This window comes from Microcebus murinus, chromosome 17 (assembly GCF_040939455.1).
Source record: "Microcebus murinus isolate Inina chromosome 17, M.murinus_Inina_mat1.0, whole genome shotgun sequence".
Lineage (NCBI taxonomy): Eukaryota > Metazoa > Chordata > Mammalia > Primates > Cheirogaleidae > Microcebus > Microcebus murinus.
In genome coordinates, this window is record NC_134120.1 from 36,012,768 (window position 1) to 36,037,536 (window position 24,769).

Genomic DNA, 24,769 nt, shown 5'->3' on the forward strand with positions numbered 1-24,769 from the left:
GAGGAGATTAAAGAAAGTAGAGAAATGGAACTGCCTGAAGCATTTCCTCAACCCTCTAACAATGTAGCCTTTCTGTTTATCACTCAACTCACCATTTATTTAATGATATCTCTAATGTAAAAAAAAACAAAAAACAAAAAAAACACCAGATTTAAATAATCAAAATTTTGGTAATAAAATATCATTGAATAAAAATAAATCTGCAAAGGCTTGATACAAAGCTACCCTAGGCAAGAAAAACACATTCTAAGTATCATTAACACCTCTGACCTCACACTTATCAATAGCATGCTTCTGTTTTAAAACATCACACCATTTTTTAAGTTTGCACATCTGACTCCTTCAAGATTGTAAAATCCTTGAGCTCAGGCACTATATCTACTCATTAACTTTATCCCCAACACCTATCAAAGAAATAACATCTATAAACAGGCTCAATATTTATAAGTAAAAAAATACAATTTTTTTGTGATCACTGAAAGCCTAATATAATTATCATATCCTCCAAAGTAAATATAAACAAACTCCTTAAAATTACAGTAAATAATTATAAAAGTACAATCAAATGAAATGTTCTCCTTCTTTGAGAAAAAGTACTTTAAACAATTGCTATATTATTATAGGTATTAACAGTGGAAGCTGTCAAGCTTTCTATGTTATTTTTCAGATAATCTATACTCTAATCTTCTCTTTGGAGGCTTTTGTAATATAAAAAAGCTTAGCAAAATTACAACACTTCTTTTTGAAGTATGAATGTGAAATGTAATCTATGATGATAGGGAGAATATAAAACAGTTTTTGTGAGGTGTTTTTATTCACAGGAATAATATGTTAATCTGAATTTCATTCAAAAAATAGTTATTGAGTAGCTACTACATCATAGCACATATTTGAATATGCATGCACTGTTAATATGTCACTTTGGGGAAAAGGGTGGTTTATTTAACAAATGGCTCTGGCATACTTGGTAATATAGAAGAGAAAAACAAATTTAAACCATAATTTATTACTATCTATAAAAGTTACATTATAAATCTAAAGGGAGTGGAGTTCTACTTCCAGAATGGTGGTTTGGGGAGCTTTGTGAACCTGTTCCCCAGGCAAACAACCATAATGGTGAAAATAACTTAAAAAAAAATAACCATTAAAAGTCTCTGGTATTTGCCCTAAGGGCATATAGCAAATGAAGACACAGTTATTCTAAAAATCTGCTAAATCTTGAAAACCACTGCAGGGGACTATGTCACTCATCTCTGACCTACTTTTTCCACCCAGTAGGTTCATGTGAGGGAAGCTCCTCTCCAAACAGCTGTGTCCAAGAGGCGGGGGTCCGTCTCCTCTCAACCCTCTGTCAAAGGACATAGTAACTCAGGGGAAGAGGCAGGCCAACAGCATCTCTCTCCCCCTCCAGCTCTGAGTTGCAGAGGCTAAATTCCCGGCAAGCACAGCCAAGAGGTCAGAGGCTCCTTTCCTCCACCCAGTGACCATCCTAGGTTGGTTGCTGTATCACAAGTGTAGCAAGCCAAGAACACTGGGCCCTCACTCCAGCTCATCCACAGGGTAGAGGTTTCATTCCAGGGGAAGCAAGCTGAGATGACCAGAGGCTGCCACCCCACCCAGTGCCCTGCTACTAAAGCAGGAATGTCAAGTCTGTCCTCAGCTCTGGAGCTGAGGTTCAAGACTAACTTGATCTAGAAACCAATGGAGATTTTGGTGGTGAGCAATTAAGAGGGGACTGGTAGCTCTATGAGAGCAACAGGCTAAGCTATAAGTCAACTAACTTACCAGAGAGAATCAGAGGAAGAGATAGATATATATAAAAAAAAAGAGCTCTCCTGGGATCTAAACCACTTCAAGATCTTTCCTCAAAACTACTCTACTAAGAGACCCTAATTTAATTGGATCAGGCTGCAGAACAATTTATGCCCCAGGGCATTGTTGAAAACAATAAAGCAATCAGGCAGCAATTACTGGAACCTACAGTCTGGGTGTGATGCCAAAGGAGATTGTAAAATCTTGAGCACAGTCATTATATCTACTCCAAAATTTTATCTATCCCTGTTGCTTACTAAGGAAATAGAACACTTAGAAACAGTTTCACAATGTTTATGAATGGCAAATGTAATTGTACTGTGACAATTGAAAACCTTACATAAATTATTCCGTTCCTCAAAGCAAATATAAATAAACTCCTAAAATTATGGTAAATAATGATAAAATAAATACACACAAAAAAACACTCTCCTCTTTAGAGGAAAAATACTTTAAGTAATCACTACATTTTACTTAGCTATTTATAATTTATACTTAAGGTTTAACAGAGAGATCAGAAAAAAACGGAAAGTTCCAGAGTAACTCTGCTCATGGCGAAGGCTGTGCCCCTTCATGCTGCAGGAAAATCAGCTTCACTAAAATAATCCAGTCCAGCCTCTATGCAAGTTAATAAGAAAACAACAAAAACAAGCTCTAAATAAGGTGGGTAGTAGTATATAGAGATTCTACTAAGCTGAGTCGTGCTGGGGTACACACAAGCCTGTAGTTCCAGCTACTCAGGAGGCTGAGGTGAAAGGACCACTTGAGCCCAGGAGTTTGAGGCTGCAACGTGCTATGATTCTGCCTGTGAGTGGCCACTGCACTCCAGCGTAAGCAGCATAGTGACACCCTGTGTCTAAAAACACATCACCTAAAATATTCACTTTTCAAAAAAAAGAGAGAGAGAGACACAGGGAGAGATATAGAGATATGCAAAGAAATGGGAAAGAATGACTCCTCCCACTCTAGAAAATAATCAGGCAAGAAAATTGCTTATGAGAGGCCCTGATATTGGATTTAACAGAAAAGGGTGTGATATACTTAAATAACTAAAGGGAAATATGCTTAAATAAATTAAGGAAGGTTTGATGACAGTGTTCCACCAAACAGAGAATATCAAAAAGAGATAGTGCTTATGAAAAAGAGCCAAGTGGAAATTCTATGTTGAAAAGTAAAGTAACTAAAAAGAAAATTTCATTAGAGGGGTTCAGGAAACTTGAACTAGTAGACGAAAGAACCAACAAACTTGAAGACAGAGTGATAGAGATTATGCATTCCAAAGAACAAAAAGAAGAAAGAATGAAAAAATGAATTGGGCCTCAGAAAAATGTGGGACACAAGTACATCAATGCATGAATAGTAGAAGTGATAAAAAGAGAAGGGACATAGAAAGGAGGAGGAAAATAGTAAAAGAAATAATGGCTGACTTTCCAAATTTGATGAAAACTAAGGTACAAACTGAAGACGTTCAAGAATCATTAAGATAAATGCAAAGAGATCCACACCCAGACACATCACAGTAAAAATGCAAAAAACCTAGGAGAAAATTTCGAAACTGGCAAGATAAAAATGACTTGTCAAGAGAACCACAATAACAGCTGACTCCTCATCAACCCAAAATTAAAATGAAAAAAAAAATCCATTTACAATAACATTAAAAAGAATAAAACAGTAAGAAATTTAACAAAAGAAATGTAAAACTTACACTGCGAAAACTAGAAAAACATTGTTGAAAGAAATTAAAGATCTAAATAAATGGGAAGACATCTCATGCTGACAGATCAGAGAGCCTGGTATTGTTAAGCAATGGCAATAACCTCCAAAGTGATCCACAGTTTCAAAGCAATTTCTGTCAAAATTCCTGCTGATTTCTTGATAAAAATTGACATGCTTATCTTAAAATTCTGATGGAAATTCAGGGACCCAGAATAGACCATCTTTAAAAAGAAAAGCCAAATCTCAGAACTCACACCTCTAAAACTCTAAAGGGAAAAATGTAAAAATATATAAAAAGAATTAGAATATTTTGGAGCATATTTGTATAATATTAATGTAGGGCATATATTCTTAAACTAGACAGGAAACCCCAAAACACAAAGGAAAACTCCAAATTTTTTGTGGAGCCTATTAACAACTTAAAAAAAAAAGACAAAAGATGGTAGATCTTTGGGGAAAAACTGGGGGAAATCCCCCAAATGGCTCTATCAGTATAACTTTTATTCCCATACCATATTATGCTCTCTGACCTCCCTCAATCCCTTGAGCATGCATGCTACCTACCCCTAGTCTTATCATTTTTGAACTCATGACCTGTTGTCCACTCATCCCTTTACTTTCACCCAGTCCACTGTTCTTTCTTTATTCTCCTCCTTTCCAAGTTTAGATTTTTCTGGTCCATCATGTTCATAAGAACCTCATTTTTTTTTTTTGTCATTTGGATACACATGTGACTAAAGCCTAGTCCAGCGTGAACCTTTCCATTCTACTGCCAGCACTTTTGGAAAAATTCACTCTTTTAAGAAGACAGGTTTGGTAATTAAGTCATCAGCTCTGGGCCCCTCATCACTCTCCAGCTAGCCTAAAGTGCTTTTCAGCGAACTCACCTTCTCACTCTTCAGTCACTATTCCAAACTCTGTTCTCTTCTCTGCAAGCTTTTTACCTTCCTCCTTGTCCTCACACCCCACCATCACTGTCAGTACATGATCTTGACATCTACTTTCCAGGAACAAAAGATCCTGCGGTGGTCAGACAGGACTCCCTAGACAACTCCACTAACAACTTTTAGATGTATTTTATTTATCCAATTTCTTCCTCCCTTCCAGTTTTTCTGGAAGCAGCCCTCTGTCTCCTTCTAAGAAACATATCTCCACCAGTACTTTGTTCACTACCTGTTCCCCTGACTTTTTAGAAATCATTGTAGTAAGCTACCCATTTCTATTTTTATCTCGTTAATTTAATGGTTCCCCCTCAAAGGGACCTCTATTGTTTGATCTCTAAACATACTAATCTTCTTTCACATGAGAAAATAAATCAAAGAAAATTCTGCCTCTCTCCTTAACTTATGCTGTTCCAGTTGCTCCTATGCCTATTCCACTTTATAGCCAAATTCCTTAAAAGATAGGTCTGTATACTCTGCTTCCTTTCTTCAACTCATGTCTCATTCAACTCCAACCTGGATTTCTCACCTATCAATAAAAAAATGGTTCTCAAAAAGTATGCTAATTACAATGGACATAAAAATTATCATTCTTAGAAGTGACACAATTTTCTGAAAAACTTGAGCATAAAATGAAAAACAATTAAAAATTACCAAAAATTCAGTAACGTGGACTGATGTGAAAATCGGATAACTTTCAATCTTCATTTTACTCAATACTTAATGTAAGTATAAAATAAATCATGCTCTCGTCAAATATTCACTTTTCTTGGCTCCAATGATACCCTCATTGTTTTTCTCTACCTCAGACTTCACTGATGATTACTTTTCAGTCTCCTTTGCAAGCTCATTCTCTCTGATTCAGCCATTAAAATCTGGAAATCTCATACTGTTGTCTTAAACCCTCTTGTCACTCTATTCTATAGCCTATAGTATTAGGTTATTAAATATGAAATGTCCAATCTCAAATCAAAAGTTTAGATTATATCTCAAACAAGAAGTAGAATTAATCAAAGTATGTGGCTAAATTATCAACATAGTTTTGCCATCTTAACGATAGCTTGTTTATGCCAGTAGTGAAGAAGCCTGGAGACTGAGTGGCCATGAAATTGAGAAAGGTGTTTTCCACAGCTTGTTGAGAATTGAATATTTATCTTTCCAAGAGGTGGTCCAAAACCTGGAAGAAGTCATAATAAGTTAGGGCAGGTCTGGTGAATATGGTGGATAACAGGAAGTTTCCAAGTCCAGCTTGTATAGTTTGAGCAGCATCATTCATGCAGTATGTGGTCTTGCAAGAGGATTGGCCTGTTTCTATCAACCAATCTCGGCTGTTTAATCGCAAGCATCCTCATAATTTCATCCAACTGGTTTCAGTAGAAATCTGCTATACTCAACTGACCAGGTATCATGAAGCTGTAGAGGATAATACCAGTGCTATATGATCAAACAGACACCATTAGCTTTTTTTTTTGATGAATATTCAGTTTTGGACTGTGTTTCAGCACTTCATCTTCATCCAACTATTGTGCCAAATGCTTGCGATTGCCAAAAAGAATCCATTTTTCATCACATGTAACAGTGTAGAAACGGTGCGCCTTTGTGTCATGACAGCAAAGAAAGGCAAGCTTCAAGATGATTTCTTTTCTAATGTTCATTTAATCCATGCAGTACCCATCTATCCAGCTTCTTTACCTTGCCCATTTGTTTCAAATGGCCCAATATTGTTGGAATAGTAACATCAAACCTTGCTGCTAATTCACACATAGGTTGAGATGGATTCACTTCCACGACAGCTTTCAGCTCATCATTATCCACCTTGGTCTAAGGTCGCCCTCATGGCTCAGTTTCAAGATTAAAATCACCATAATGTAACTTCTCAAATCATACATGTACTGTGCGTTCATTACCACATCCTTCCCAAACATTTTGCTGATTATTTCAAGCTTTCTGCATAGCATCAGTTTGACAACAGAACCCATATTCAAAAATAACACAAATTTTTGACTTATCCATGGTTTCATAAAAATTGCTCTAAAAAGTAATTTGAAGGATAGTCAAAAGCTAACCCATACATTTGAAGGACTGAGGATGTACCTTCACAATATAAATAAAACAAGAAGTGTCAAAGTGAAATGTCAGAGATATCAACTATCAAACTTAGTACTTATGGAAATCGGACATTGCATACTTAACAACTTAATAATTATGGGCATGGTGTTAATTAACATGCATACATCAGTGGTCCCAAATTCTTTTTAGTTCCATCTTAGAACTACAGTTTAACCTCCAGACCTATATAGCCTATTTCTTATTCAAAATTTCCAAATAGATTTCTTAAATATACCTCAGATCCTACATGTCCAAAATGGAAAACATGCTGTCTTATCCATTTGTGCTGCTATAATAAAATATCTGAGACTGGGAAATTTATAAAAGAAACATAAATTTATTTTCTTGCAGTTCTGAAGGCTGGGATATCCAAGATTAAGGCACTAGCAGATTTGGTGTCTGGTGAGGGCTACTGTCTGCTTCCAAGATGGCATCTTGTTTCAGTGTCCTCATTTGACAGAAAAGCTGGAAGGATCAGATAGCTCTCTGAAGTCTCTGTTATAAGGATATTAATCCCATTCATGAGGGTGAAGTCTGAATAATTTAATCACTTTCCCATAGGGGCACCCTCTCTTAATATCATCAGCTTGGAGTTCAAGTTCCAACATATAAATTTTGGAGGGACACATACATTCAAACCATATTACATGTTCTTCCAATTGTATCAATCTCAAAATATGGCACCACTATCAATCTACTGGGCTAACAAGACCTTGAAGGTGAGTCAGGGGAAACAGGTGGTTATAGTTTACAGGAAGAGAACCAAATAAGATAGAATATCACAGAGAGAAAATTCTGAAGTTCTTCAGCTGAATGTTGATCAGAATGAGCAGAACATAAATGCAAGAAAATTATCAGAGGTTTTGCAAGAACCACTTGAAATGAATGGAGGCAATGCTGACTTGTGCTCATATGGGGTCAGAACCAGTCAGTGCCTGTTCTCACTAGCCAGAATGGAAAACCACATGCCTCAGTGGTGGGGAAGAATTTACCATAGACAAAGAGCATTGGTCTGGTTATAAGATATGTTAAGATTCCAAAGCATCAAACTGTTTCTAAATAATTTAAGTGCACCAAACTTACTCATGTACCAGCTCAGAAGCTGTCTTTTTCAAAACTATAACCTCAGGGAGCTTCATGCACATTTACTACTTCTAACATTGTTTCTCCTGCTAGACTATAAGCTTAATGAAGACTTAATGAAGGAAGCGTGACAATCCATGTAATATAACATCACCAATGCCTGGCATGTGGCATAGCCCACCATAAAACTTCAATTGATATTTATAAAAGAATTCTTTTGAATCACCTTCAGTTTATTAATAGACACTGTCAAGATCATTTTCATCCTACTTTAGTAACAGTAACATAGAAAATCTTATTCTCTGAATTATCACATTTATTCTCTTTTTTGAACTGCCAAATATTTTCTATGTCTAGTTATTGATTTCTGTCTTTTCATTCTGAGACAGCAAGGTCAGTAGGTGTTAGATCAATAGATAGATATTGAGATGATATCTGTCAGAAACTCAGTTGGACCTTGTACAAATCTTTCAGGCTCAGATGAAGAATCAGGAAAAAGTGCATGTTTGTCCCAGCTGATGCTAGCCCAAGTAGAGGTTTGGCACTTGTGAGGAGTAGAGATTGATTCTTTAACAAAGAACATCTCACCCATATGTTTAGTGAGATATCAGCCAGTCTAGGCTTCCTTTCAGCTACCAAAACCACCAGCCTTTGTGCATAGCACACAAGACAACCCCATAGCAAGCACAGCCAGGAAGCATTTTCTGCAATGGGATTCTGTTGTTATAGAAACTGAATCCTGGTGAAAATTCCCAGAAAGCAAGAGTAGTTTGAGATTTGCCCCTCCTTACTGTTCTACCTTTGCCTCCTGCCTCCATCATTCAGAGCTGGCTTTAGACGGCTGAATCTACAGTCCCTTCAACCAGAGCCCACAGTTTCCCTTTCCAGGCAGTCAGTCACTCTCACTCATCCATCCTTTCTCTGGTTAGTCTAGTCTCCCCTTCATTATCTCCTGCAGAATTTCCTTACAGCTTTTGGCACCTGGATGGCATTCTTCCCCTAGGTCCCAGGACTGATAAAGAAATACATTAATGGGGAAAAGCCAGCGTCACTTTAATGGCAAATGAGAAGCAGTGGAGGGACTTACTATGCATATTTATACTGCCACCTTAATCCAGAGGCTCAAACGTTCCAACACTGTTGACTTCCTGCTTATAACTGATTCTTTATTCCTTTACAATAAACTTTAATATACTTTAAAAATGGAATCCAAGTATTAACGCAGGTAACTATATTTTCTAATCAAGGTTTAATAGCTACTAGGAGTTCTAAAGGTGATTTCATAAGGGAAACCAGTTTTCTTCCTTCTACCCTTGACCCTAACTTATGGATGAGTCACTGTATGACGCCTGTTTGTTATGATCAATGGTGACCTTGTCATTAGAACGTTCCTTGTAAAAATGATAGGCACTAATGTGCAATCTACCACATTCATAGTTTCCTTCTTCAAACTCTAGTAATCTCTTTTTCATATTTATGATCTGGCATGTTTAAAGTCCCTCATTCACTATTCCTATATAAACTGGCAGCTAAGAATTACACATACAAATATATTTAAACAAATTATATAAGATAACAGAAGGGTAATTATATAAATATTGGACGTTAATATTAAATATTTAACAATCCGATATGCTAGTGACTGTGGATCATACATGGCCAAAGATACCCTTCGAGGCCCTGAAGTTGCCACTCAGAACCCTATATGTTAATAAAAGAGAAAGAAAGTGATTTAATGCACAGAACAGTATGTTCTCCAGGTTAAATGAGTTTGTGTCCCTCCATCAGGACCTTATTCAAGGGACTAAAATAAGCTCTGTTTGTTGGATTGCTGATTATATGCAATTACTGGCAAATCTGTAATTCAATCTAGTCTACAGTTTATTTGACATACACTGAAGCAGATAGTGATAACCAGGATTTGATGTTAACTATCAGTTAGCTAATAAATGAATGATATACAGATGAAATTACTTTCCTCCATAAGTGATTTTCATATTATTAAATAATACATATTTACCTTCATACCCTCTATAAAGCCCAAATGATGAGAATGGAAATATCCAGGCATGGTCTGCAAGAATATCTTTGGCTATGTATGATTTACTATCACCAGTAAGTGACTTAGGCAAGAAGGAATAATGGATTTTCTAAGTACTTTAAGATATGCTTTCAGATTCAGGGAAAAAGCCAAAGTGTCAGACCCATTAAAATAATTACATCTCAAGTACACACTTACTTTTACCTAAAGGCTTAAGATACTAGTATTTTTCATATCTTTAATACTTTTGAATTTTATAATCTTTTAGGTAAATTGACATTTCATTATATATGCTATTTGTGGAATAAAATAACAGTATAATTTTTAAATCAATATATACAGTAGATACAGCAATCTCTAAGAGGAGCCTGAGTTATTGAAAATGTATGAGCCATTTCCACGGAGGAAAAAGACGGAAAGCCCTTTCCCATTTGCATTTATAAAGGCTGCGTGACTTTAAATATATACACTGATGCCAACAGAGCCATCAGAAATCAATAAATCACATTCTCCTGTGCTATAAAATGTCTGATACACACATTCATTTTCCTAGTCCAAAATTCTCTGCAAAAGGGACTGTGTAAATGTTCCATTTTAGTTTAATGACATTCTCCACAGTTAAAATTATGTGCATTATTGCCAGAGAGTGCAAAACCTGAGGAGCATAAAGCCAGATAGAGTTTTAAAGAGCCTATACAGTACATATCCTTCAGTGGCCAGTCATTTAACAGACCATAGACACACAGATACGAATGCAGAACAAAATTGAGAGATTAGTAAGAATGGATTGAAATGCTGCAATTACCATTTGGACAAAAAATAGTAGGCATAATTTATTTAGGAGCAGTTGGGGGACAGTCTTATAAATATTTGTAGAGATAGTCTCGTTAGTCCTGATACCACCAAATGGAGGCAGGGAAGAACATCACTTAAAAATGATACCGATGACAGAAATGACAACAATCTATTCATCAGTGAGGTTCAATTTGAAAGTGTAATAAAAACTTTAATAGGACTCCACTTTAGTTGACATTTATTACACCAGCTGCCATATATTTTCAAAAGGTTACTAAATTGTTCTATGTAGACATAGTTTATAAAGTACAAATTCTTAAAGAAAGGAGGAATTGGCTCCTTGATTATATAATCAAGGAAGTTCTAAAAATCCTTCAAGTACATCTTGAAGAGAGCTCTGCACAAAGGCATGTCTGGCTATAAGATCCAAGCACTGAGGGTACTAAGCCAATACTGCCATTTGGGGACTGAATGCAGAACTAGCTATACTTCTACCTATCTACTAGCACTGACCACTGCTACTCTGACCTCTTGGTTTATTTGTATTTGATCTCTGAACCAAAATTTTGTGGCCAAAAGATGACTTATGATCCCCATACCTAAACCTGATCATATCCAAAATGAGTTACTCCGAGACTCTGTAACACATCATTCAACAATATATCGTCCTTCCTTCCAACCCACGTTTTCCTCTCCCTGAAACCTCTACTTAGTCCAGCCTCTCTGACCTTACTTTTCTCCCTATGGAGCCTGAGCCTCATAAGCAACCACATCTCATCAATTAACAAGCATCTCGTGAGTCCCCTAAAATCTCCCAACTCTTTTAATTTGAGCCTCTGACCCTTTCAAAATCTAACTTCTGGCACAGCTATTACCAAGCTAAATGCATAAATATTTAGCATTGCTGGGGTGAAAAACACACAAGTAGACCCACTCTGTCCACTGCCATCTAACCTCAAATTGGCCCTCAGTGCTGCTCAGAGACCACTTTTTTCACCAAGATCAATCTTGGTGACAATGTGCCACACTGCTTTCCAAAGCTCTGAAACCCCTAACCATCTAGTCTCTGAGCAAATACACCATTATCCAGCTGAAACTTCTGACTTTCTACTCTACTTTCATCATTCAAGTATTTCTTTATACCTTCTTTACTGCTTGCCTCTGATCTCAGAAATCAGTACAGTTTTTCCCGTGTTTTTCTTAAACAAGCTTCTTCTCTAATATAGCCCACTGCTTATGTTTTCTAAAACTTTGGTTAATAAATCAAATCCTCTTTCTCCTACCTTCAGTTTCTCCAATTAACTGCCTCAATTTTTAAGCCAAAATCGTAAATCTACTCTGACTTTAAAAAATGACCAATCTTTTGCTATTCTCAAATGCACAATAAACATAATACTTAAAAAGCATGTATTCAAAAATCTCCTTCTCCCCCAAATCCAATTACCAAGTTCTGAAGATTTTATTTCCAAAATGCCTAAGACAGACTGATTTATGCCCCCCACACCCCCTTCCCACACAAAGCCATATATTGAAGCTCTAACTCCAATGTGACTGTGTTTTGAGAAAGGTTTTTTAAAGAAGGAATTAAGGTTAAATGAAATCGTAAGGGGAGTGTTCTAATCCAACAGGCCAAGGGCAGAGGCCTCAGGAGAATCCAACCCTGCTGGCAACTTGACCTTAAACTTCCAGCCTGTGAGAAAAACTCCTGCTGCTTAAACTACCTGGTCTGTGGAATTTTGTTATGGCAGCTCTAGCAAACTAATCCAATAACTCATAAATTCGGCCTTTCTTTTTCATTCTATAATGTCTTTGGCTAAAGTTCTTATATTTATCAGACAAGTTAAATTAGCTTTATAAATGATTTCCCAGACTATATTCATTCAGTCAACATTCACTGAGCATTGACTACATACCAGGTACAGCGAGTACAAGAAACCAAAGCACTGTCTTGAGGTCTTTATTCATATGAGGAAGACAAATACATAAACAAGTTAAATATAGACCATGATAAGTGCCATAAAGGAAATAAATAGAAAGATAAAACCAGGGATAGCTAACGAAGGTACTTTAGATGGGAGGGGAAGAAAGGGAAGCCTTCGTGAGAATCTAACACTAAGACCTGCTGGGAAGAGATGGAGCCAGACTTACCAAAAGATGCCGGAACAGCACCAGGCAGAGCTGTTAGCAAGCACAGAAGCTGAGAGAGAAAAGGTGTGGGGCTCAAGGATAGAAAAGAAGACAGTGTGGTTAACCCAGTAGAGACAGGGAATCCTCCCTCCCTGTTCCAGGCTTTACTCTTTCACCAGAGCTCTTTTTCTAAAACATGAATCTAGCCATCTCATGCTGCAGTGTAAAATCTTGGTGTGCTCTATATTGCCTACTGACATGTGGGGCCTTTTTTAAAATGTCCGTTCCAATCTATCTTTCTAGCCTCAAACTTACCTTTATCCCGGCCATCTCGCATTACAGGTTGACAGACATCATGCACTTTTCTTTCTTTGTGTCTTGGGGACAAGGAACACTACATAGGGGAAAAAGCAAGAACTTGGAGTTGGGCAAACCTGTGTTCCAATTCTGACTCCGATGGTTTTACCTGCAAGAAGTTCGGGGAGTCCTTTTTTCTCCCTGATCCTCGGTTTCCACATAGAAAGTGAGATTAACAATAATACCATTTGGAGCATTGTAAGGATTAGTGAAAATATATGTTTTATAGAAGGTCTAGCATTGTAAGTAACTTACTGTTTCCTCTATTGGAATGCCCTCCACATTTCTTTACGTGGCAAACTTCCTGCATCTTTCCAGACCCAATGCAAATGACACCACCTCTTTTAAACTTTCTCTAATTCTCACAAACAGAATATAATAATCTCCTCTATGTTTCCATAGCATAATACATATGCTACCATCACAGCATAGTTCTGTAACTATAGGCTTTTACCTTTCTCTATCTCTCCTCTAGAACCATTACGTCTCTGAGGATGTACGTCTCTGAACTGTGACTTAGTGTTTGTATCATTAGTGCTTAGCAGAGTCTGGCACATAACAGGTGTTAAATAAACCTGAATGAATGGATATACCTATATATACCCTATTCCCACTCCAAACCTCTATAATTTGCTTATATCGATATTATTCCACTTGCTCAGCGGTCAATCAGTCAATAGTCCCAGCAGGCACAGATGGGTCACTCGAGTTAGGACCATTTATGTTATGTTAGGACCATCTCAGAGGAGATTAAAGTGATGATTTATAAAGGTATAGCAAAGGTGCAACAGAGCCACAGTGGATAGAGTAGTAAGCTAGAGCTAATAAGGGGAGGTAGGATTTGACCTGAAATGTGAGAGGCAGAAGAGGGTACCAGACCTCAGACAGACAGAGCACTGTCTAGAGAATTTCATGATCAGAGCTGGTCAATGGATGGGGCCTACGCTGACTGCATGGGGAGCGTGTGCGTTCAGTCTCAATCTTCTTCCTCTATTGAATCCCCTCTCTTGAGGTTTCTCAATGGCTGAACCCAATCAGAATACAGACAGCCTTCTCTTCCCCCTTCCGAGCAATTCAGGCTTAGAGCTTAAAGCAACACAGGCCCCTGTGTAGAGAGGGGCTGCAACCCATGATGGCCCAGAGTGGAATCACAGAACCTAGTGGGGTGAGGTAGGCGTCCACATGAAGGGGAAGGCAGGCCTGGAGAGAAGTGTCACAACATAGTGAGATGAGGCACCTACACAGAGTGGCGGCCTGATGTGCAGTGTCAGAAGTCAAGCTGGACAGGGAGGACCTCCAGGTAAGGTGGGTGGGTAGCCTGTCATCGAGAGCCAAAGCCTGTGTGTGAAGAGCAGACCATCCATGTTGGGGAGGTATATTGGCCAGGACAGAAGACTGGCTACCTACAAGGACATGATCAAATATTTATATATATTAAAAGTCAGAAAAGCCAGTTTCTCCCTGGCAGAGAAGTGTGAGACAGCTATGCAGACAGAGAAAGCCGGAATGAACCATGGGGTATTACATTAGAATTAGAGATATCAGTATGAATTCATGGCTTACAAGACACAGAGATACATATAGAATTAAATGTAGATATAAACTGCGTTTTGTTTACATGTATTGTAAATAGGCTCACATTCTGTCTTCTAGGTGATGCTCCTTGTCTCCAAGACAGAAGGAGATGTTTACACGCACACACACACACACACGCATATGTATTCATGCATGTCATAAGTGCATTTTTCTGAGATATGCCCTAGATCTAGAAGCAGCAACATCCTAACAGCAAAGAGCACACCTTTCATGAGAGCTTGATTTCTAAATGCCATCCTCAATTAAAGAGAACCATGGCTTCTTGGAAAAAAGGGGTCATTCCTGGATGAGGGCAGGAAAAGTATGAGATCAGAACACCTTGATGTACTTCAAAATAAGGAAGTACTCAAAGAATGATGGAGACATATATCAGAAAGCACAGGAACCAGCTTTAATGGGTTCCCACTGAGCCAATGTGGAACAATTTAGACATAATAACCTTTAGAAAAAATAGGAAACAGGGAAGCCATACAGATATAAATAAATAAATTGAGGTTTGAAAAGGAACAAGTATTTATTCAGTTTAAAAGAATGTAAAAGAATACTAGACGGGGCACAGTGGCTCAAGTCTGTAATCTTAGCACTTTGAGAGACCAAGGCAGGACTGCTTGAGGCCAGGAGTTCAAGACCAGCCTCAGCAAAAGCAAGACCCTGTCTCTTCAAAAAAATAGAAGCCTTAGCCAAGCGTGGTGGCCAGTTCCTATAGTCCCAGTTACTTGGGAGCCCAAGGACTGAGACAGGTGGATCGCTCAAGCCCAGGAGTTTGAGGTTGCAGTGAGGTAGGATGATGCCACTGGATTCTAGCCCAGGTAACAGAGGGAGATCCTGTCTCAGAAAAGAGAAAAGAAAAAACAAAAGCAAGAAAAAAAAAAGAACTTTTTCACAAAATACTATTTAATTACAAAGAAGAAAGGAACAAGTTTACACTGGAGAAGCTCAGCAGATACACTTTAATCATATGATCAAATGAACAGCATCAGTATTGGAACAAATCAAAGTTGTATGCGGCATAATAGGATGCAAGAAGAACAGCATCATTTATTATATTCCTCCCAAGGGTACATAATCTGAATCTGAGCAGAAGGAAACATCATGCAAATTGAAATTGGTTTATAATCTTCAAAATTGTCAAGCTCATGAAAATCAAGGAGAGATGACAGAACTGTTCCAGAAGGTGACTAAGAAGACATGACAACTCAATGCAAAACAAATCCTGTTGCTAAAAGTGATATTACTGGGATGACTGGCTAAACTTCAATAGAATCTAAGAATTACATAATAATCATTAATGCTAATCCCCTGATTTTGACTGGTTACACTGTGCTTATGTAAGAGAAAATGTCCTTGCTTGTAGAAAAGCATACCCTTAACGTCATAATATATTGGGGTGGGGTGGGGAGACTGGATCATCAGGCTGGAAAGTCCTACTGAAATGTACCTTCAAATGTTCTAAAAGTTTGTGATTATTTTGAAATTAAAAGAATAAAAAAGACAACAGAGGGCACAGGTGCTCCTGACACAGCAGTCCCTACAGATTGGCCTTCGGGAGCAACGCAGAGTGAAGAAGGTTGAAGGGTGAGTTTGGAGGGACAAAGAAAAGATATCCCACTTAGTCCCCAAGGGAAGTTCTCTACTTAGTCTCTCCATGTCCATCAGCCACGGCTGCCTGTGCATGATCTTCACACTGAAGTTTGTTTTTTTCTGTCTAGTCCCTGGCTCTTTTCCACACTGTTTCTCATCCACAGTTTCTCAAACATATACCTCTGGGATGACTATGGCTCCCAATCTCATCAAATCCCATAGCTAACACAATAATCTATATACATTATTATTGCTAATTCCATTTTCTCCAGTATCAAAATCTGAATAATCATTTCCTAGACATTTCATATAGTAGAAGCATCTCAACCCCACATTAAAAACCGGACTCAATTCCTATGCCATTTCAGTGGGCACTGCTAACTGCCTACCAAGTATCCACCCTGCCATAGTATATCCCATAATAAAACTTCCTAAAAACGATACTTTTACTGTTATCTCTTACCTCTGCCAGGAGTGCACCATTTAATTTAGGATACAGGGGATGTACTTTCAGTTCCAAGCTAGGCCTAGTTGGCTTAGGTCAATTTGTGTACATCATTTCCTTGGTTAGAGTCATTGTTTAACTTATTGATAGCCACACTAAAAATAAAAAATTTTTCCTTGGGGCCATGATGTTTTATTAGGAAAATAGAATAAAACATGGAAAACAAAATGACCTTTCTAATTTAATGAAAAATTTATTATTTTTGATTATTTTCTCTACATGAGTTATAAACAATTTGAAAAATAGTTCTTGTAGCTCTCAAGGTGAAGAGTCATGTAAGTTACTTATACTTCATGAGGTCTCAAAACTAGCATGAGTTAAATATAACTCACATGATAGTTAATGGGTTAAGAAATGGTCATGTGATCTAAGTAGTATTATTAGTGTGAATCTTAGGTCCTTTGTTTGAAACACTGGTACAGAAGTATTCTCCCAATGTATGTGAACCAAGAGACAAGTTTGCATTTCTTTTCTTTTCTTTTTCTTTTAAGACACGAGAGTCTTCCTGTATTGCGTAGGCTGCCTTTGAACTACTAGGTCCAAGTGATCATCCAGAGTTTCCGGGACTAAAGGTGTACATCACCATACCCAGTTTCTCAAGGACCCATTTCTTGATTCAGGCAGCCATCCTATCTCTAAGGGATTCAGGTTTAAAATAATGTCAATGAGAAGGGAGAAGATTTTTTAAATTAATGATTTAAATAATAATTAAATGAACCTTTGATAATAACTGACCTTTGATAATAACTGATAATAGCCAACAACTATAAGCCAAACCAAGCCTCTATCTTCTAATTAACTGAGCCAATAAATCCCCTTTATGTTTAAGTCAGTTTGAGTTGGATTTTCTGTTACTTGTGGTACACAATGTGTGAAGAGTAAAATTAAATATAAAGCTAGATGTCATGATGTTATAAAACAAGAAGGAGCAAGTAAAAAGTATAATCTAAGATAAACAGACCTCTATCAAAAGTATAAAAGTACCAAAGTACAAAAAATACAAATATAGGAAAGCCAAACACCCAGAGAGGTTGGCCTAATAACAGCTGGGACTGGCAAGATAAATAGGAAGTTTCCCTTTCCATATTTTAAGGATGTAATAATGGAGTGAATCCTAGTTTGATATGAGTCCAGAACAGAACACCCTATAGGACTGCTTCATGCTGGAAAGCAAGTAGAAACCTGGGGTAGTCAAAGGAGGGAAATAAGAAAGCTGGGAGTTTCAAATCTTGTAGAATTATGTGAAGACAAGCCTGCAAAAAAATTAAATTCTTAGGTATTTCACATAATTGTAGGATCTTCCAGTGACTCAAAAAAAAAACACAACATATATATATGTAATCAGATTCACATTTCCATGCCTTCTCTACTCATTCTGGCCTAGGAAACAGTGTTCATTCCCGTTTGGATATGTACAAGCTTGGATATGTACAAGCTGGAGTGAAACAGTAGCAGTTCTGGTAGCTTGTTGTCTCAAGTCATTTGTCCCTTTCTTCTAGAGAGTGGATAGAGCCCATCTCAACCACATAGAGGGTGCTAGCTCTAAATTTCTTGGTATCAAATGCTGACAGGCCTACAGAGCCTCTCTGTCCTTGCAAGTCACCCTAGATAAAATCTCTCATTGCCTTCTAGACCTTTAGCAACCCCAACACATATGCAATCTGTCATTTACCCTTAGTCATTCTGGGTTGAAAATAAGTCTGGAATTCATTCCTTTTTTTTTTTTTTTTTTCCCATTTCCAAGGTCAATACCCAAGGTGAGGCCTTTACTTCATCTCTCAACAACTGCAATTGTCTCTTAACCAGTTTCCCTGTGTTGTACCATTTTGCTGTCCAATCCATCATTCGCAGGACTATTGGCTCCTAAGAGAAAACAATGACTGTATTTTACTTATCCTTTGGATCTTATTCCCCTACCCTAAGTCCAGGCACCAAGATATTTGTTTAAATTATTCTATGCATGTCATTTCTCATTTTAAAAATCTTTGATGGTATCCACTGATTTCAGAAAAAGTTCAAAGAGCTAAGCCTGCAACCAGGTCATCAAGCTTGTAGACCACAATCCCCCTCAGCAGATCAGACCACCATATCCCCCCTTCTAGGCTGTTTCTGTCTTATGGAAACACTGTATCTGCTGGAACATATAAGCAACAAGTCTTAGTAGATGGCATGCTCTTCTCTTGTGAAATTCAATTTCCTTTGGCTGCACTTAAGAAACACCTACCAGTCCTTTAATGTTCAACTTAAGCATCTTCTCTATCATTAAATCTTCTCTAATCCTACATTCAGATTAAATTTCTTCATCCTCTATGTTTCAGAGGACTTTCTTTATACTTCTGTTATGACATTTATGAGACCCTGCCTGGTCTTATACTAAATTTATACTTATACTAAATACTAAATTAACTGGTATAGACCTATCCAGTTATTAAAGTTATTTGCTAGTAGTAAGCAGTGTATTATATTTCAGCATGAGGTTGCTGTTATTCCTCCACAAGATTCATTTTTGTATCCTCTGTATTTAATAAAGCATACAGCATGCAATACATGCTCAATAAATATTTCTTGAAAAAATAAATAATTTCCCAATAAACTGTTACTTGAGGACAGGTATTGTGTCTTATTCCTTTATATTTCTCCCAGTGACTAGGAAAAAACTGAGTAACAGAAACTGCTACAGGTTGAATAAAATACTGGGCTTAGACTCTGGCCTCCTGAGTTACCAAATATTTCACTACATCTAGGACAATTTGTTATTTCTTCATCCCCAAAATATTGATTGAGTATATCGTATATGCTAAACCTTATTCCTGGAGCTGGAGACAGAATTGTAAACAAGATAAACTACACATATGTTGAAGCAGAGGAAACAGTTGTATAAGCTAATAAATCAATCCCTCCCCCACAAAAGTTTTAACACCTGAATTCTAGTCTCAGTCACACAAGCTTGTAACTGAGAGTCATCAATGGCTCCTCTCTATAGATACCCTGCTTCAAGTGTTATTCGACAAAATGTAAAATTGCTACCCTTGAAGGAGGAAGAAGACCAGGACAATGAGGATGATGATAATGCCTGCATTTTCCTCCTCCTTAATTCCAATGCCATCCCTCCAATGCAAGCCCTCATCTGCCTTCTGAGAACAACTAAAATTACTTTCTAAGTATTCTTTCCACTTTCATGTTTTCCATTCCTATCATTCCCTTTCAGTACTGCCAGAATAATTTCCTTAAAAAGCAGCAGTCCTATTACATTATAGATCTGCTCTAAAGCCCTCTATGGCTTTGTATTGCAGACACAGGGAGTATACTGTTCAGCTTCATACTCAAAGAATCTTCCATAATCTACTTTCGTCTTTCTAGAACCATTTTTACTGTTCTTCTTACAATTCAGACTCCCACAAAATTAGTTTTTGATTTTGTACCTTTGGACCGTTCACTTAGTACTTCTCCATCCATTTAATTCAAATTCTACATGTATCTTGAGGTCCAATTTCAGAATGTTAAATTTTTCTCTGATCTTTCTCATCTGCATATAAAAGTACAGTACACTTTGTACTTCCTACCCCTAAGCTTACCCGCTTCTACCTCATATATTGGTTATTTACAAATATAGTTTATGTATCCAACTAGAGTATATTTAATCATTCAGCAAGCATTTAATAAGCACTTAACTATGATTCTGTTATCCCAAAGCACCTAAAACATACCATATAGTCAGAGGAAATATGATGTAAATTTTTATTGAATGAAGGCAAATTCCTAGTGAAATGAAAATATACCCAAAATCAAAAGAATGTTTTTCTAAATTTGCACAATAATCACCACCAAAGAGATATATAGGAATTGTTACAAATTATTGCTTATCATATTTAAATATGTATGAAAGGAGATGGGTAAGTTAGGAGAAGACAGAATCAAATAAAAAATTTGAAAATTCCTATGAAAATATTCAAAGGAATATGAAAATATTGAATGAGTCTTGTTCAATTCATGGATGTACCTACTATTTCAAGACACAAGTTCATAAATACACATACATTAATTCCATCAGTTGGAAACAATATACAGTGTTAGAATTTACTGAAATAAGTATCATAAGGGATTGTTTCCTAGATACCATTTAATAATTTTTATAAAATTTATTAAAAGTTTATGTAAATTTTTTTCTTTTCTTTCCTAAGAAAGTAGCTTTAGAAGATGATTGATGTCTGCGATTATGGGTCTATATTTGTATTTCCTTATTTTAGAAGCTTTTCAAAATATAAAAATACACTTAAAGCATTTTCAGTTATACTAAAATAAAAATGATAAAAGGTTATTATTTATAGGCAATCATATTCATGGTGATAGACTCTCAGAAAGCAACAACAAACATAAATTTTAAATATCTTTTGGAAATAGTTGAAGATAAAAACATTTACATAATTTCTTAGAGACCCTGGCTTTTTATTGCTGCATTTCAATCTTCCATCTGAACAGAGGAGCAGCTACTCCAAAGATTTATTTGATAGTGGAATGCTTGATTTCTTTGTTTTCCCTTTCCAATGTGGGTAGTCTGTAGTTTTCATTCTACCGCAACGTACTACATTTAAAATTTGAATTGGCTCACTATTGAGAATAAATGGTTCTGTTTTAGCAGATTAAACAAATAAACCAATGATACCAATAAATATATATTCCTAAATAAATTATATGAATATACTACATCCATGTATCAGTCATCTTCACTAACAGACCTGCCACTTCATGATAATATAACTTGCAACTGATTATCAAATGTCTAAAACTTCTACTTACCTGCCTATCCACTTCTGGGAGCAAAAGCAGGAGGTATTGTTGAAAATGCTGAGGTAAGGAAGCAAATGTATGTTTATTTATTAATGCCCTCAAGTTAGTGTTGACAAGAATAGATCCTGGGGTTTCTATGTCAATGTCCTCAGCTTTGGTCCATTTCAAGTGTCCTGTGATGAGCAAGCAAGAGGCATGAATTTACCATAGATTGAGGCAAATGCATATATAAACACACACACACACACACATACACACACAGAACGTATATATTCAATAACATGTTTAATTCCATCCCTCTTAAAAATGATATGGCAAAAGAAAAATCTCCAAAGCTTCTTTTGTTATTGTTTGGCTTTAGATCTCTTTAATTTTCATAATGTATAATTCACTCAATATCTTCTATGTTTTTAACTGAAAGTAGCATCAGGTCCCTATAAAAAATTTCAACTGCGAATTTCCATTTAATAAGAATTTTTAAAACACTGAAAGCATAAATGGTAACAACTGCAATTTATGTAAGTTCTATAAGACCTAGGATCAATGATAACAATAATGACAGTGCAGTTAATTTTAATGGAGATAATGACAGCAATAATAGCTGTGTGTCCCTCATGTGTCAGGCAGTGCACTGAGTACTGGATTATTTCAGAAGATCCCTATTCAGGGTATTTCTGGGGGTGATAATTTAAAAAGCAACTCTTTATAAAAATATTAGCTGCAAGATCTGAAATGCAATATGCTTTGAAGACTAATTCCACAACTCAAGGCACACCAGCCTCCAACAGAAGGCTGTATGTAGAGCTCACAACTTAAAATCATAACCCACAAGAAAATACGACACCGTAAGGGACAGTCACCTGATACATTAAATAGCAGAATTGTCACTGTCAGTTACTTGAGCAGAGAGAACCACTTTGATATGTTTATAAATAGTATGCTTCAAGTCAGAGGTCAGCAAATTATGGCCTAGGAGCTATAAACAGTGCAATGCCTGCTGTGGTAAATAAAGTTTCACAGGAACATTGCCATGCACAATTGTTTATATATTGCCTAGGTCTGTTTTTGCACTATACTGCAGAGTTGAAGAGCTGTGATAGAAATTACAGGGCCTGAAAAACCTACAGTATTTACTCTCTGGCCCTTGACAGAAAAAGTTTGCCTACCTTTATTTTAAATAATTAAAGACAAAAGAATAAACTTTTAAAAATTATCAGAAAACAGGACACTATTACAAAAGAATAGTCAGATTTTTAAACAGAATCAGATGGAACTTCTAAAAATGAAAATTCAATTTTTAGAAATTAAAAAAAATATTCAGTGGACATAGGTGAGGAAAGAAATATTGAATAATTAAAATATAGACATGAAGAAAGCTGAGGAAAGAATTATTGAATCATTAAAATACAGACATGAGGAAAATATCTAGAATGCAGTGAAAAAATAATGAGTCAAAACAGGATGGGAAGAAATACAGGGAATGTAATAAGCAGTCAAAATGCATATTTATAGGAGTTTCAGATTAAAAACCCCACAGAGGATAGCAGAATGGCAATATTTAAAGAGCTAATGGTGGAAATATTTTTTAGAATTGAAATAATGATAAGCGTTCCCAGCTAAAGCTACACAACAAATCTCAAGAAAGATAAATATTCATTCTCCCATCTGGTGTGTTTAAATCTCCAAACATCAAAAATAAAAAGAACATCTTAAAACCATTTTGAACAAAAGACAGATTTATCTCAAAGTTATGACAATAACATGGATAGAAATAACATCAATAAATCAATAAATAAAGACAAGAGTGGAATATCATCAAAGGGCCATGAGAAATTCAGTGTCAAAACAGAATTTAATTCATAACTAGGTCTCTCAAAAATGGCAAGGATGGCAATGATAACAACATTTTTGGTATCCAAAATTGAAACTCTATCCCTTAGGAGCATCTTGCTGAGATTAACTACTAGATGTTCTGAACAAATAAAGAAATTATAACAAGGAAAAAATGAGAGGGTTACAGAAACAGCGATAAACTAGAAGACTAACAGAAATGAGTAACTCCAAACATTAACTGTAAGAAATAATACTAATAACTAATGAGGGATAAAATAAAGTGGAAATAAAATAAAATACTTGACAATAACTGTATCCAAAATGGGAAGATTTAATTGAAATGAAAGCACTATAAAACCCTGGCATTTTTGGCGAATATGAGAGACACGAATTTGTTTTTTATTTTGTTAAAACTTTGTAGCTATTTTGTTAAAACTGTAAAGCTATTGGAAGAAAAGTAAAAGAATTATAGCTTCCAAATAAAGAGATGGAAATGGAAGGAAAACCCAATCAATCACATGAAAGGCATAAAAGGGAAAAACTTAAAAATACAAAACTAAATCCAACTCCATCATGATAAATGTGACTGAATTTTGTTATTAGATTTAAAAAGTAATACAATCTAGTTACATGCTGCTTACAAGGGATATACTTGGAAATTATAATAATTACTAGGTAAGCTAAGAACTACTAAACAGAGATTCAAAACAACTACAACAACAATACCACAATACTAACATCAGACAAGATAAACAAAGCTAAAAACATTGTTGGGGATGAGAAAGGTCATTTCTTAAGTGTAGAAGAAACAATTCTCAGGGAATATATAATAACCTTGAACCTACATCTATTTAAATAGCATAGTCTCAAAAACATAAAACAGAGAGAATTTGAAAACATAACACAATGCTAGGAGTATTAACATATATTACCAAAAAACTGATAGATCAGACAAAAAACTGTCTTAAGACTATAGAGGACTTTAATAACTCAGTAATCAATTTTGATCCAATGAATATAACATAGGACACTACTGAGCCATTAGAGAAAGTAATTTTTTTCCCAACAGCAGGCAAGAAACAGTAATCAAAAGGGAAACACACACACACACACACACACACACACACACACACACACACACACACAACTAACCAGTAAGTCTCAACAAATATTAAACAATAACATAAAAATTAATCTCTCTGTCCAAAAAGAAATTAAATTAGGTATCATAATACAAAGATAGCAACTCTCCAATTTCCCACACATCCATTATAGATTTGGAAATTAAAAAGCACACTTGTGAGTGCTTCACAAGTTAGAGAAAAAACATTTGTAATGGAAATCACAAAATATTTGGATTCTAAATGATAATGCCATAATTTGTAAATTGCTGCTCAACTGGCTTTAATGACAAATTGTACATATTAGAGATTGAAAAAAAGATTGAAAATTCAAGGGTTAAATGTATAAATCATGAAGTTAATA

The 24,769-nt window shown here is 36.2% G+C and overlaps 1 protein-coding gene across 2 annotated transcripts in view; it reads right to left on the minus strand.

Annotated features, from left to right (window-relative positions):
* The window catches only part of ASXL3 (ASXL transcriptional regulator 3), a 172,842-nt gene that overhangs the window by 42,346 nt on the left and 105,727 nt on the right, over nt 1–24,769 (minus strand). For both annotated transcript variants that reach the window (XM_075993568.1, XM_075993567.1), the window contains one exon: nt 21,461–21,624. In XM_075993568.1, the coding sequence (XP_075849683.1) occupies nt 21,461–21,624 (164 nt within the window). The remainder of the gene's footprint in view (nt 1–21,460; nt 21,625–24,769) is intronic.